The sequence below is a fragment of the Phyllostomus hastatus genome, unplaced genomic scaffold (genome assembly GCF_019186645.2).
Source record: "Phyllostomus hastatus isolate PE091 unplaced genomic scaffold, TTU_PhHast_1.1 phas_contig_195, whole genome shotgun sequence".
In the NCBI taxonomy this organism is placed as follows: domain Eukaryota; kingdom Metazoa; phylum Chordata; class Mammalia; order Chiroptera; family Phyllostomidae; genus Phyllostomus; species Phyllostomus hastatus.
Window position 1 is genome coordinate 1146730 of NW_025333706.1, and position 15573 is coordinate 1162302.

The following is a 15573-nucleotide window of genomic DNA, read 5'->3' on the forward strand; positions in this document are numbered from 1 at the left end:
CCATTGTGAATATCTCACTCGTAGCATTGTGTTCGACAGCACTTTTTCATATAGACAACAAGATTTTATTTACTCAAATAGTAGTATTTAAAACTCCATAGTGTAATTTCTGATTTTCCAGACTTTTTATCTGTACCTCTCTTGTTAATGATACAGCAAATTCACTGAAAGTAATTGCAATAAAGTGCATTCAGACTGCCACTTAGTAATTTTAAATTATACTATATTCACCACTTGATCTCAAAGTTTTGGTCCACCAAATCAAGCCATTTCCCTCTCAAACAGGTTGATTTGAGACTTCTAGGAAAAAAAGTTATCAGGTTACTAGTCCCTAAAATCACTTCTGACAGATTTCTGATAAAGGAGGTGTGAGGTACTTCTCAATGTGAAGGCAAGGAGAAAGAAGAAAACAGCTTACCTGATTGTACCTCCTGAAAAGACATTTCCTGCCCTTCTCTTGGGTGCTTGGACACTAAAGCCCCAAGCCTGGGTGATAATGGCTTACAGTGTGTAGAACATACACTGTCCCCACAGCATTTTCTTGTTGCATGGCTGTGATGAGGAAGGCTGATGGGGGTAGAAGAATCACAGTCTTCATTTGGCAGGTGAGTGACCCTTCTGGGCCCAGTGCAGTATGTAGAAGAGCTGAGCAGTTGAGGGGCTCCATGATTTGGTCACAGGCAGCCAGTGGATAAATCCAAGGCCATGAGCACTGTACAAAAGTAGAACAGAATGGCAGTATGACTGACACTTTATGTCATGGTCACCTGTTAGAGGTGAGTACTGTGTATGTGTACTTGAAGTAAGGTACATCATGCTATGTGAGAAGATGTACTTACTTGTTATTTCTATTATATACTCACACTTGAATTGTGTGTGCATTTTTTAAAAATTTCCCTCTGCCCTGGCTGGCATAGCTCAGTGGATTGAGTGCGGCCTGCGAACCAAGGCATTGCAGGTTCGATTCCCAGTCAGGGCGCATGCCTGGGTTGCGGGCCACGGCCCCCAGCAACCGCACATTGATGTTTCTCTCTTTCTCTTTCTCCCTCCCCTCTCTCTCTAAAAATAAATAAAATCTTTAAAAAAAATTTCCCTTTAAGGACTTCCGGCAAAATGGAGGCATAGGTGGTCGCACCGTACCTCCACGCACAACCAAGATTAGAACAACAACAATTTAGAGGCAGAATAACACCCAGAACTGACAGAGAATTTATCTGAATGGAAGCCGGACAGCCAAGAAGTTGAAGTAGACCTGTTCATCCAGACCGGTAGGGGCGGAGAGGAGCAGCCGGGCACAGGTCTCGGCGCACAGAGAACAGGGAGAACTGGGCGCAAAAGGCAACCGGGAGCATGTAAGGCATCTGGGGCACGCAGGATCGCAGCGGGTGGACCCTGAGTTCGCAAGCGGCAGTTGGCGGACCCAGTGAAGCAGCGATTGTGGACCAGCGCAGAGAGCACTGGATCCCAGGATCCCAGGATCCCAGAGAAGGGACTGAGGTCCCAGGAGAACAGAGCTACCGCCATTGTTCCCTCCCGCCCCCGCCCCCACATCACAATCTAGCAACTGGGGTGCCCAGCCCCTACGAACACCTAAGGCTCTGCCCCTCACTGTAACAGGAGCGACCAGACCAAAAAAAAAAAAGAGACATGTCTCAAACAGAAGAACAGATCAATGTCCCAGGACTCATCCTTTTGAGCGACCATGAGATAGCCAATCTATCAGATGCACAGTTCAAAACACTGGTGATCAGGAAGCTCACAGAATTGGTTGATTTTGGGTGCAAATTAGATGAACAAATGCAGGTTACCATTAAAGAGATGAAGGAAGATGCATGGAGAACCAATAGTGATGGGAAGGAAACTGGGACTCAAAACAATAGAGTAGACCAGAAGGAAGGAAAAAACAACCAAACAGGAAAGAATGGAGAAATAAGAATTCAAGAAAACGAGGAGAAGCTTAGGAACCTCCAGGACATCTTTAAACACTCCAACATCTGAATTATAGGGGTACCAGAAGGAGAAGAGGTAAAGCAACAGATTGAACACGTATTTGAACAAACAATAAAGGAGAACTTCCCCATTCTGGCAAAGGAAATAGACTTCCGGGAAATCCAGGAAGCTCAGAGGGTCCCAAAGAAATGGGACCCAAGAAGGAACACACCAAGGCACATCAGAATTACTTTAGCCAAGGTAAAAATGAAGGAGAGAATCCTAGAAGCAGCAATAGATAAGAGGACAGTCACCTACAAAGGAGTTCCCATCAGACTGTCAGCTAATTTCTCAAAAGAGACCTTGTAGGCAAGAAGGGGCTGGAAAGAAGTATTCCAAGTCATGAAAGACAAGGACCTATATCCCAGATTACTCTATCCAGCAAAGCTTTCATTTAGAATGGAAGGGCAGATAAAGTGCTTCTCAGATAAGGTCAAGTTGAAGGAGTTCATCATCACCAAGCCCTTATTTTAGGAAATGTTAAAGGGACTTATCTAAGAAAAGAAGATAAAGAAAAAACATGTATAGTAAAAGGACAGCAAACTCACAATTATTAACAACCACACCAAAAACAAAAACAAAAACTAAGCAAACAACTAGAACAGGAACAGAACCACAGAAATGGAGATCACATGGAGGGTTAGCAACAGGGGAGTGGGAGAAGGAGTGAGGGGGAAAAGGTACAGAGAATAAGTAGCATAGATTGTAGGTTGAAAATAGATGGGGGAGGGTAAGAATAGTATGGGAAATGTAGAAGCTAAAGAACTTATAAGTATGACACATGGACTTGACTAAAGGGAGGGATATGTGTGGGAGAGGGTGTACAGGGTGGAGGGGAGTGAAGGGGGGGAAAATGGGACAACTGTAATAGCATAATCAATAAAATATATTTTTAAAAATATCCCTTTAAGAAAAACTTTTTTCCTGATTATACTAGTAACATCTTTGAATAGCCAAAGAAAAAAGAAAATTGAAATTGTATAGCCAAGAGAAGACCAAATTTAATGTAATATAACTTAATCTTTTGTTAATGGTACATTGTGGAAATTGTACATGTGGGGGATTATACATATGTATGGGCCTCTCCTAGAAGTTTTCGAAGTTTTTGGCATTTTTCCATGTCTTTAAATACTCTTTGAAAACAACTTTTGCACTGGATTTTTGATAGTGATATAGTTGACTCAACCATTTTTGAACAGGTAAGCCACTTCTAGTGTGTCATTGGCCTTGATGAGCATAAAAGTTTTATTTATTTATTTATACACATACACTAAGAGAACAGGCTGTGTTTTAATGATTTTATTTTTATTACTGGATTCAGATATAAAAAATGGCAAAATGGGTAAATTTGTGAAGTTATACTGTTCAAATTTGAATTTATCAGTTTCCTTTTACCTTCAGTTCTGCCGGTCACTTTGAGATGTCTCTTAATGTACTTGCCTGCCACCCCAGCGTCTTTAGGGTTTCTCGTTCCATGCATATGGAAGCTTTCTGTCTTTATAAAAGCAGGCACCTATTACAGTTCTTCTGTTTGTTATCTTTGTGGACTTCGCAACTTTGGTGTGTGGACTTGGTAAATGATGTTTTAGCATTCCTGTGGGACATGGGAGTTTTAAGAATGGTATTGGCATATCTGTGCTGCTGTGAAAGTTGTCTGTAATATGTTGATCTTTCAAAAGTTGATTGAGTTGCCAGTATTGGGATCTATATAAAAGTGATAGATGGGTATTTATCTCCTAGGCAGAGAAGTAGAGAGATGCTGGCTAAGCTGTAGACAATGGGTGGATTTTCTTTTAGAGAGGGAGAGAATTGGCAGACCAAACGAAGTACTTTAACTTTTTTACATTATGTACTTAGGTATTTGGAATTTTTAATTAGCATATATTTTGAAGACTTTAAGACTGGCAAGGGCTCTAACGGGTGGTTCAGTGGAAGGTCACTGGTTGGATTCCCGGTCAGGGTACATGCCTACATTGCCAGCCAAGTCCCAAGTTGGGGGCATGCAAGAGGCAACCCAACTGGTGTTTCTCTTGCAGATCAATGTTTCTTTCCCTCTCTTCCCTCCCCCTCGCTCTAAAAATAAATTTTAAAAATCTTTAAAAAATGGCAAAGAAGCTGTATTTTAAAATTATATGATTACTTTCATTTTGATCCCATTATTAGGATCTATGTAAAAGTGATACATAGGGACCCTGACTGGTGTAGCTCAGTGAATTGAGCACGGGCTGTGAACCAAAGGGTTGCCAGTTCAATTCCCAGTCAGGGCACATGCCTGGGTTGCAGGCCAGATCTTCAGTGGGGGACACATGAGTGGCAACCACACGTTGATGTTTCTTTTCCTCTTTCTCCTTCCCTCCCCCTCTCTCTAAAAATAAATAAAATCTTTAAAAATAAATAAATAAAAGTGATACATAGGTATATAAATCGTAGGCAAAGAAGTAGAGAGATGCTAGTAGCTAAGCTGTAGAGAGTGGATGGTTTTCTTCTAAGGAGAGAGATTTAGCAGGAGGAAGTAATTGAACTTTTCACGTATGTACTTAGGTCTTTGGAATTTCTTTTCTCATGCAAATGCATCAACTTTAAATATTTTTTGGAGGGATAATTTTTTAATAGTTTTTTTTTTAAAGATTTTATTTATTTATTTTTAGAGAGAGGGGAAGGGAGGGAGAAAAGGAGGGAAAGAAACATCAATGTGTGGTTGCCTCTCCCACGCCCCCTATTGGGGACCTGGCCCACAACCCAGGCATGTCCCCTGACAGAATTGAACCAGTGATACTTTGTTTCACGGGCTGGCACTCAGTCCACTGAGCCACACCAGCCAGGACATAATAGTTTATTTTTTATTATATTATTTTCCGTTACCATTTATCCCCCTTATATCCGTATTTGGAATTGTTAATTAGCATATATTTTGAAGATTTTAAGAATGACAAGGGAAGCTATATTTAAAAATTAAATGATTACTTTTAATTTGAAATAGTAAGAAAATAACTGGTTTGCTTTTTAGGGTGAAATGGTGGTGAAAAATAATAATTTGACTGACTCTGTAACTGATAATGCTGATACCAATCCCTCTTCGTGTACAAGAGGTAAGAGTGGCTACCATTTATTATTTTTAAAAATCAGTTGTCTGTTTTTTAAGTTCCATTTTTAGTCCAGTGCAACTGAAATATTTTTGTCTTAAAGCCTTCTTCAAGGCAGTTGAAGTGTTGATAAACTGACATTGTTGTTAAAAGATTAAAGTAAATGAGATCCCACATGTATGTGTAAGGAGTGTAAGATAGCAAAGAATTCTAAATGAAATGTTTGTCTGGTTCATTGAAAAAGTTTATCAACTCAAAAATGACATCTTCATTAAGTATTATCTGTACTAGAGGTTCTCAAAGTTTTTGGTCTCAGGACCCCTTAATACCCCTTAAACAGCCCCACCGAGCTTCTGTTTATTAGACGTCTGTCAGTATTTGTAATATCTGAAGCTTAACAGAAATTTAAAAAATACTTACTAATTCACATAAAATAACAATAATAAGCCCATTGCATGTTAAATAGCACTTTTATAAACAATAACTATTTTCCAAAATTAAGACAGTAAGGAGCGCAGCCTTTTTTTATATTTTTGCAACTCTTTAACAGTTGGCCCAGTAGATCTGCCTTGGTATTTAGCTATTTCACTGTCCTACCTTTGTAGTCTCTGAAAAAGAGAGAGAAAAGAAAGGGGAGTAGGGATGTAGGGGCAGGGAGCACTGATAACACATTTATACTGTTAGAAAAACAGTTTTGACTTCAAGCTACACTTTGACTTCAGGCTACACTTTGAGAACTGCTGGTCTGGCCTGGCCTGGCCTAAAAGTAATATATTCGGAGAGTGTTCAGTGGAGTCTGCTTTTGAAATTTTTATAAGTAGCTTGTCCTAACAGGAGACATTTTTACAAAGGTATTCCTGATTTATCCACAGGTGTGTTTTCTCTTGCATTCTCATGTTTGGTACAAAGACCTTCACTTTAGAGACTGCTTTAAAGATGTGTAGCTCTGTGGTGACAAGACCAATCTGTCTGATGGTCTGAGGTAGCCATAGGCTGCTAAACATGACCCGTCCATGTCCTGATAGCTGTCCTTTTGTTTTGTCTGTATATAGAGTTTCATGGGCACCTAAGGAGTAGTGTGACTGTGATTGTGCCTGTGTCCTAAAAAGAAATAAATTTCCAATTATTGTGATAGCTGAAGTCTAGTGACGTTTGACTTCTGTTAAAGATACACATCAAGGTTAGTAGGGCGAACATTTGATCTTTAGCTCATTAATTCTGTGTGTTTGCCATGTGGACATAATTGAAGATTGCTGTTTTTTAACTGAACCACCCCTAAGTGAAAACCTGTTTCTAGGAAGATCAGTTAACCTAACAATTTAATTCAGCATGCATGATCCAAGGAAAACACAAGTTTGGTGAATATTGTAGTTTCCAAGAGGATGTTTTGAACAACAGCCTAAATTTAATTATGCTCTAAGTAAATTATCTCACATGATGCATGTTTGGAATTTCTAAGGAGTTTCTGTTTACTGCTGAGACTATTCCCCAATTGTGGTTATCTCTGAGCAGAGTTATCCTGGACGCCAATGGGTTATGTTGTCCGTCAGACGTTATCAACAGAACCGTCACCAGCCCCTAGAAATGTTACTTCTGTGATAAACCTAAAGACAGTTGTTTCATCAGCAGATCCTAAAAATGGTAGCATTTCATCTTCACAAGTTTTATCTTTGGATTCTTCCTACAACAGAGAGAAATACACTGGCCATTCAACTAAGAAGGTATGTGTCACATTTGAATAATGTGGGTCCCCTGTACTGCTGGGTGGTCTTTTTTCCTTTTACTCAAATCCTGACTGAAAATGTTTCATTCTATACTGTGGTCAGTCATCTGAGTTGGTTGTGCTTGGACCTGGAAGAAAGAACAGGACCTCAGTCAAGGGATATAAGTAGTAGCTTCATATATGAGTGAGGATATATGTTTTAGACCAGTGGTCTTAACGTATCTGTAGACCATTTTGAATTTTTTAAAGGAGAGCCGCTGGCAGAAGTGTATGCTCTAGTGCTCCATTCTTTCTCCCAGTCTTTTGTCTACTGAATTTAAATTACTTTTACTGACTAGGGCACTAATTGCACAATAATTCAGTCCCAAATTTTTGCATTCATTTGATTATGCTACCAATTCTTGGTTGATTGCAGCTTACATACTATAAGATAGAAATTCAGAATTTATTTTTTCCTTTCAGGTCAAATCATTTTAAGCTATCATTTTAAACTGTCATTTTTATTGATCCCTAGACTTGTATCTTGAAGAGCCTTTTTCATTGGTCTAGATTTTGTTCTTGATTTTCAGTGTTCTGATAATGGGGTCTGTCCAGAAGGTAACCAGCCATGTAATATGAAAAATAGAGACATTTATTGAAAGAGATACAAGATATAAGAAACATTTTATATAGGACAATGAAGCTTTAGTCTCCTTCAAAGTAGGTACCTTGAGACCTTACACAGTTCTCCCAGTCACCATCAGCTGCCCCATTGTATTTTCCTGAATCTCAATGATGTTCTGAAATCTCTTCTCTTTCAAAGGTGATTTTAGTTTTGGGAAAAGCCAGAAATTACAGGGTGCCAAATCTGGGCTGTATGGTGGCTGAGTCACCTGAGTGATTTGGTGTTTTGCCAAAAAGATCTGCACAAAATGTGATGCATGAGCGGGTACATTGTCATGATAAAGCCACCAATCACCAATTATTGCCCATAGAAGGCTTTCTGAATCATCTGGATAGTTTTTGCATAGGAATGGTCAAGTGTGATACAGAATTTGATGCAGATTCGTTGCTCTACTCAGTCATTTTGAAGGCAGCGGCCACACAGTACACACACTTAACTCAATGGTATCTATGACCCCCACTGACTAGTACAGAGGAGTCATCATTGTTCACTTATGGGCATTCCAGTCCACTCTCCATGGCTGCCAGGTTATATGGATGTCATATAAACTGATCTCATTACATTAACAACAGCTGTACTGTTTCTGGACCGACCTTATATTCTTTGTAGGTTGAAATACAGTTGTATTTCTTTAGTACAATGGTTTCTAGTCTTTTGAGGTATGAGGGTACTTTTTGATATCCCTAGTGTATCCCGAGTGTCACATCCTGCACAGATAGGAGCTGCACATTTATGCTTGGTTGATTAAGAAAATGTGTACAGGTGATGGTTATAGCAAGACAGCCCTGTATGCTGTTCTGCACAGCTTTGTGCATTTGTTTGAGGACATAGGAGGTGCAAGTAAGACCCCAGCTGAGTACATCCAGAGGCCATGGGCCCTGAGACCCCACCATCCTCTCAGTATCAGCGGCAAAGGGCTCTCTGGCTGCAGCAATCAAGTCACTCTCCAAAGTGGTTTTCCTTATAGGCAGTTAACACTGAATTAACAGATTTTTTATTTCCTAAGAATCATTTTAAAAAGGTGATAAAATGGAGATCTCCTCTAATCTTCGAACCTAGATTGCTTTATATTTTACGTAGCAGGGATGATACGGGTCTTAATGACTTTCCCCTTTGAAACTTTCGGTGTTGTAAATTTTTATTACCAAAAGAATAAGTATTGTGCTACAAGGATCTAATTATGGAAAAGGTCATCTTTTCCACAGCCCTTTGGTGCCCACAGGGAAGCCTGTATTAACAACCTGGTATGTATGCTACCTCAGGTTTCTGAAAACATAAACAAAGAGGTTTTTTTTTTCCCTTAACAAAATTGTGGTCATTGTATATACATTAAAAGTTGCCTTACCACTTAACAAAATACTGTGGACAGCTTCTCCTGGTCAATAGATAAACACTTGTTTTAATGGCCACTGAGGCTTTTAGCTGGGAAGATAAGTTACCATGGGGAATAAAGCAGGGCCCCAAACATAAAAAGGCATCCTCTTCAGGCCCCATTCTGATGCAGAAGGACTAGCACTGTGCAGAGAGGTGCAGAAGCTGTCAGGAAGCAATTAGTGCTCCAAGGAGAATGTAGAGGGAGAGGCCAAATAGGGATGGGATGACTCTGGAGCTGAAATGAGGGTGTAGTTCTAGCCTTGATCCAAGTGTGAGTGTGTGAAAGCCCTGAGGCCATTGTGTTGGACCTGATTAAGGAAAGGTCAGGGGCTGTGGGAAGGGTGGAAGGGGTGAAGTCAGATTCAAGATGTCTAGGTTAGGCCCAGACATTCTAATTTTAAGGCTGTACAGGTGGTTCTTATGTGCAGTCAGTTTTAGGAACCCCTGGGTCCTGGCAATTGAAATGGCACGCCTGGATTAATAAAAGGTCAGAATTAGTAGAATTATTAACATGGCCTCCTTAGGGTGAAAACCGGCTTATGTCTGCATCTACCAGTTTCAAAATAATGAATGCAACAACTGTTTTCATCGATTTTTTTTTTCTTCACAATTATTCTCCTGAATGCTGGCTCTTTGGAAAATAGAGAATAAGGAGGCAAAGTCTTACTAAAATCTCCATATAGTTATACAACTTGATATCTTTTTAAAAATTGTATTTGTTTATTTTTAGAGAGAGGGGAAGGGAGGGAGAGGAGAGAAGGAGAGAAACATTAATGTGTGGTGGTCTCCCACACATTGTGTCCCCCCACTAGGGACCTGACCCACAACAGAGGCATGTGTCCTGACTGGGAATTGAACCAGAGACTCCCTGGTTTGCAGGCCGGCACTCAATTCACTGAGCCACACCTGCCAGGGCAACAACTTGATATCTTGATTTTGTTCTCATACATGGAATTAAACATTCTGTTGAATGTCCCAAAAACCCATGGTTTTGTTTTGTTCTAGTCCAAAGCAACACAAGGTGGTGATCCTGAGCAAAATGAAGCCTCAAGAAAGAATAAGAAAAAGAAAGAAAAGTCTAAATCAAAATATGAAGTCCTGACAGTTCAAGAGCCACCAAGGATTGAAGTATATATTTATTTCTTCCCTTGTGTGGTATAATATATGGTTCTGTCTTAATAGAAATGTGTGTTCATACTGATTTTCTAAGAGAAGATCTTCAACATTTTCTTTAATCATCATTCTCCTAGTGCTACAGAAAATAGCCATTATCTGTTGTCCTCACATCTTCATTTTTAGGTCCCGACACAGTACCTATCTCATAGCAGGCACTCAACAAATTTTGGAGTGAATGAATGAATTTGATCTAGACCAGGGGTGTCAGACTCATTTTCACCAAGGGCCACATCAGCCTCACGGTTGCCTTCAAAGGGCCAAAGTAATTTTAGGACCGTATAAATTTAACTACTCCTTAACTGTTAAGGAGTTGAAAATTACATTTGGCCCTTTGAAGGCAACCTGGAGGCTGATGTGGCCCCCAGTGAAAATGAGTTTGATACCTCTGATCTAGAGACAAAGCTACATATATTAAAATCGAATAGTGTACCATAGTCTTACTATTTACCCCTAAGTCTCTTCTTTACCTATTTTTTTTTTAATCTTTGCTTTGGCATGCTGGCTTTTGCAGGGCTTCCTTTTCTATCCAGAAATCTTACTATAATGTGCTTCACTGGAAAGAGAAATTTAGAATACCAGAGAGCCGTTGTGGGCCCTGGTCACAAGAATGACATGGATATACAAGAGTGCTCTTTAAATTGTCATGGCTACTCCAAGAATGGCCCTGTCCTTGGCTCTGACCATGGTTTTCACAGGTCTACAGTACTAGTCTCAGCAGCCTGGCTTCTGGTGACCACAGAAGGGTCAGTGGTGTTGCCCAGATGCCTGGCTTGCCTAAGCCAAGGCTTTCTCACAAACCTGTGAGTTTGGAACATTTCCTTGAGATTAGTGGAGCTGTGTTTGCAGACCTATGACCATGGCAGAGCATTATGGTTTGGGCCAGTAAAGAGTTCATATTTTTGTCTCTATTTCTCACATAACTTCTCCAAGGCACCTAAAATTTTGACAGAAGCATATAAGACATTTTAAAATGATATAAACATTGTTTAGAGACCCTTTATCCCTCTTTCTATTTTTTAGCCTGGGATCAGCACACATGACAGGACACTTACATCCTCTGGGTCTGGATGGGTGGGTTTCCTGATGCAAAGCCTAATAGAAGGAAGGGTGCTTGAACATTCTCATGCCGTGGTCATTAGGGGCAGCTCTGTTTACCCCTTGGGGCCCCTGCTCTTGCTTTCTGGAGAGGGAGATTGGAACTGTGGTCTTTAAATTGGTTCTAATAGTAAAATTAAGCTGAAGCCCTTAGGTTATAATTTTTGGGTCTGTTTTGTATCTCCTTGGAATACTTCTGTGGGAGCTTATCGTAGAAAATATGAACAAGGAGAAGGCTTAACTTGGGCATATTTGAGTCTCATGATTTATGAAGTGCTAAAGGGTGTGTGGTTTACTTAGGATGCTGAGGAGTTTCCCAATCTGGCAGTTGCATCTGAAAGAAGAGACAGAGTAGAGGCACCGAAATTTCAATCTAAACAGCAGCCACAGGTAAATTTTAGAGTGAAACCACAATTGCTTTAGGCTTAACTTTTCCTGCTAAACTGAACTCTTGAGGAAAGACTGCTTTCCACACTTCTTTGTGTGTGGAAAACTGTGGTTTTGTTTTGATTTATTCCTTCACTGCAGGAGGGCATTCAGTATGTTGAAGCAGAATTGCTTTTAAACTAAAACACTTCATCACTTGTGTAATAAGACTGTTGATACCAAGCACTGCTATTATTAGAAAGGAGTGGAATACATATTGCCTATGAAGCTTTGATTCAAAGGAAAAAATAACAATTCAGTTTATTGAGGAAACAAGAATTCCTTTGTGAGGCAGTAATGTCTGACAGAGGGAAATAACAGAGCCACCTAAATTTCACTCTTAAGTAGTCAGAACAACCTGAAGAGAAGATTGTCCTTGTACCTCAGCCCTGCTGTGGATTCAGGAATGAATTTATGGTTATTATCTAAATGGGGAACTTGTATACTTTTCGGAATGTTCATTGTAAGTTTTTCCTATCAGAGTAATGTGATTATTTTCACACTTGTGAAAAGTAAAATGCTAAACCCTTGTGTGAATTAACTTTGCGCTACTATGTTATAATTTGGACATTGTAGCCCACCTGTGCTGCAGTCCTCAGCCAGTGGGTTTTGGTGTCAGGGAGAAAAACAGTAGACAGGAGAAAAAGTGCTAAAGCAATGAGGCAACCTGCCTGTACAGCCTTTTATACTGTCTCACAACTATGTCAGAAGTACTGTTTGTTTAGAGTATATCAAACTTTGTGTCTAAATTTAGCCCTCAACTGCTGGATGTGATTTGGACTTGTGTTAATTTTTGGCTGTCTCTCCATGATTTCGTGGCATTTGTTTGGCTCACTTGGACAATTAGAGTATGAATAGGGCTAAAGAGGCAATAATACTGACCAATTAGCCTCACATATGACGAACTTTTGTAGCCAAAGACTTTATACAGTTGTTGGTTTCTTGTCTGTAGATATGCACTACTACTCCTAGTGGAGATGTATACATAATTGTAGGTGGTTTAATGTAAACCCAGTGTTGTGAAAGAAGAGGGAGGAAATCAATAACCACGGTAGAAATATTGGCAGATAATGTACAATTGATTGGGTTTTTCTCTTTAATTACATTAATTTTTAAGATTTTTATAGTCTCTAAATCTATTTTATCTTTAATTATATGACTTGTTTGTCATAAAACAAAAGCACAGTTTGTAAAATATTATAAACTTTTGATTTTTGAACTTTTTAGAATAATTTTAAAAGTGGTGGAAAGAAGAGCCAAATTCCAGTGCAGTTGGACTTGGGGGGGATGCTGACAGCACTGGAAAAGAAGCAGCACTCCCAGAGTCCAAAGCAGGCCTCCAAAGCAGTGGTGTTTTCAGGTAAAAGAGGTTTTTAATCTTAAATGATTGTAAATCTTTTTCAGGTACACTCTTTGGTGATTTTTCTTTTGTAATCCAAAGTTATTTATAATCAAAACAGTATGGTACTGGAATAAGGACAGACACAGACCAGTGGAATAGAAATGATAGTCTAGAAATAAACTCACATATGTATGGCCACTGGATTTTTGACAAGGGTGCTGAGTTCATTAAAAGAATAAAGAACAGTCTCTTAAAAATTGGTTCTAGGACCACTGGACTTGCAAATGCTAAAGAATAAAGTTGCACGCCTGCCTTACCCCATAAACAAAAATGAACTCAGAATGAATCAATGACCTAATTATAAGCGCTAAAACCATAAAACTCTTAGAAGAAGGCAGAGGTAAATTTTTATGAACTTGAATTAGACAATGAATTTTTAGATAGGGCACCAAAATTAAAGACATTTGTGTACCAAAGGACATTCTCAAGAACATGAAAAGACAAGTTACAGAATGGGAGAAAATATTAGAAAGTTGTATCTGCTAAGGGTTTAATATCTATATCTAATAGAACATAAGAATAGGTATAAGAACTGTAACTCAACAACAAAATATAAAAACTATAACTCAAAAAGTGGGCAAAAACACTGGAAAAGACATTTTTCCTCAAGAAGAAATACAAATGGCCAGTAGCACCATTACTGAATAATGAAAAGATTATCATTAACCATTTGAGAAATACAAGTCAGAACTTCAATGAGGTAGTTCTTCATACTTTGGTAGCTAGCTATAAGCAAATGCACGAAAATGACCGGTGGTGGCAAGGCATTGGGAAATTGGAACTCTTATACACTACTGGTAGAAATGTAAAATGATGCATCTACTTTGGAAAACAGTCTGGTGGTTCTTCAGAATGGTAAATATAGAATTGCCATGGGACTAAGTAATTCCACTCTTGTTTATCCAAAATAATTAAAAATAGAGACTCAGACACTTGTATACCAGTGTTCATAGCAGTATTATTTATAATAGCCAAAAGGTGGAAACACCCCAAATGTGTATCTGATTGGATAAACAAAATGTGATTTATGCACACAATGGAATATTATTCAGCCTTGAAAGGGAAGGACATTCTGACACCTGCTACAACACGGGTAAAGTTGAAAACATAATGCTAAGCGAAATAAGCCAGTCACAAAAGGAAACATATTGTATGATTCCATTAGATGAAATTTCTAGAAGATGCAAATTAATAGACAGTAGTAGAGTAGAGGCTAGCAGGGGTTGAGGGGAGGGTGAATAGAGAATTATTGTTTAAGGAGGACAAATTTTCAGTTTGGGAATGAAAAAGTTTTGGAAATGGATAATGGTAATGATTGTACAACATTATGAACACAATTGATGCCACTGAATTATGCACTTAAAAACAGTTAAAATAGTAGATTGTATGTTACATATATTTTACCACATTTCAAAAAGTTATTTAAATATGGTTTTAAGAAGCAGATATGATGATACTGTTTACCTAGAAATATGATACATAAGTGCCGTGTACATTCCAAAGCTGCATCTCATAGAAGTGAATTACCTGTCGGTCCATGGGATGCAGCTCATAACAGTGTTGACTTGGCTCTTATAATGTCATTCTCCCCTCTGAAATGTCTTCTGATAGCGCCAAGACAGTTATAATTGCAACATGTCAGGGAAAGAAATATGCACATTTACCACCATAGTCTTTTAAGTATATTTCTTCTTTCTGGGGCAGTTTCTTAATTTATTTTTAAAAGAAAAAGTAGGTAATCAAGAAAATGGTTAAGAAGCTTTTTTCTCCTGAAGTATTTTAAAGCAACTCATAGACATGTATTTTACCTGTAAATACCCCAGTTAGCATCTCTGATAGTTTTATTTTTAACTAAACCACCCGACCATCCTCTCATCTAATAATATTAATGATTATTTCTTGTTTGCATATTCTGTTCAGTCTATATTTGAGTTTTCTTCATTGTCTAAGCAATTTTGGTAATTTTATTTATATCAGGATCTACAGTTCATGCATTACATGTCTGAGTAATTCTTATATATAGTAGTCCTCCTTTATCTATGAGGGATACATTCCAGAACTCCCTCCCCTATAGTAGATACCTGAAACCACAGAAACCATAGTACCAAACACTGTGTACACTCTGTTTTTTTCCTATATAATGCATACGGATGACAATTTTAAACTACTCTTATGCTTTGGGGCCATTGAGTAAAATAAGGACTGCTTGAGAACAAACAATACAGTACTGCCATCGCTGATCTGAGACTAAGCGACTAAGTGACTAACGGGTGGGTAGTACGTATAGTATGGATATGCTAGACCAAGGACTGATTCATGTCCCAGGCAGGACAGTGCAAGATTTCATCACGCTGCTCAGAATGGCGTACAATTTAAAACTTACAAATTGTTTATTTCTGGAATTTTCCATCTAACATTTTTTGCACTGTGGTTGATCACAGGTAACTGAAACTGCAGGAAGCAAAACTGCTATTTTCAGGGGACTACTTTATACCAAAGCTTGGGACCACTGTCCTCCTAGATAGTCTTTCTTCAAATTGCTTTTCTCAACTCATCTTCTGTTTGGTAAAGGCCTATAGTGCTGTTATTGTGTATTAATGTTTTCAGACCAATCCAGGTGCTTTGGTGAAAGTTGAACCAT

At 38.8% G+C, this 15573-nt stretch overlaps 1 protein-coding gene across 10 annotated transcripts in view; it reads left to right on the forward strand.

Moving 5' to 3' along the window:
* The window catches only part of SECISBP2 (SECIS binding protein 2), a 49842-nt gene that overhangs the window by 10510 nt on the left and 23759 nt on the right, over positions 1-15573 (forward strand). For 8 of the 10 annotated variants that reach the window (XR_006785137.1, XR_006785139.1, XR_006785138.1 and 5 more), the window contains 5 exons: positions 4997-5078; positions 6585-6793; positions 9839-9961; positions 11405-11494; positions 12758-12890. Coding sequence is in view for 7 of the 10 variants with exons in the window: in XM_045833881.1 (XP_045689837.1) it covers positions 4997-5078; positions 6585-6793; positions 9839-9961; positions 11405-11494; positions 12758-12890 (637 nt within the window). In the remaining 3 variants the exon portion in view is untranslated. The remainder of the gene's footprint in view (positions 1-4996; positions 5079-6584; positions 6794-9838; positions 9962-11404; positions 11495-12757; positions 12891-15573) is intronic. The other 2 variants (XM_045833878.1, XM_045833882.1) reach the window with 1 other exon arrangement.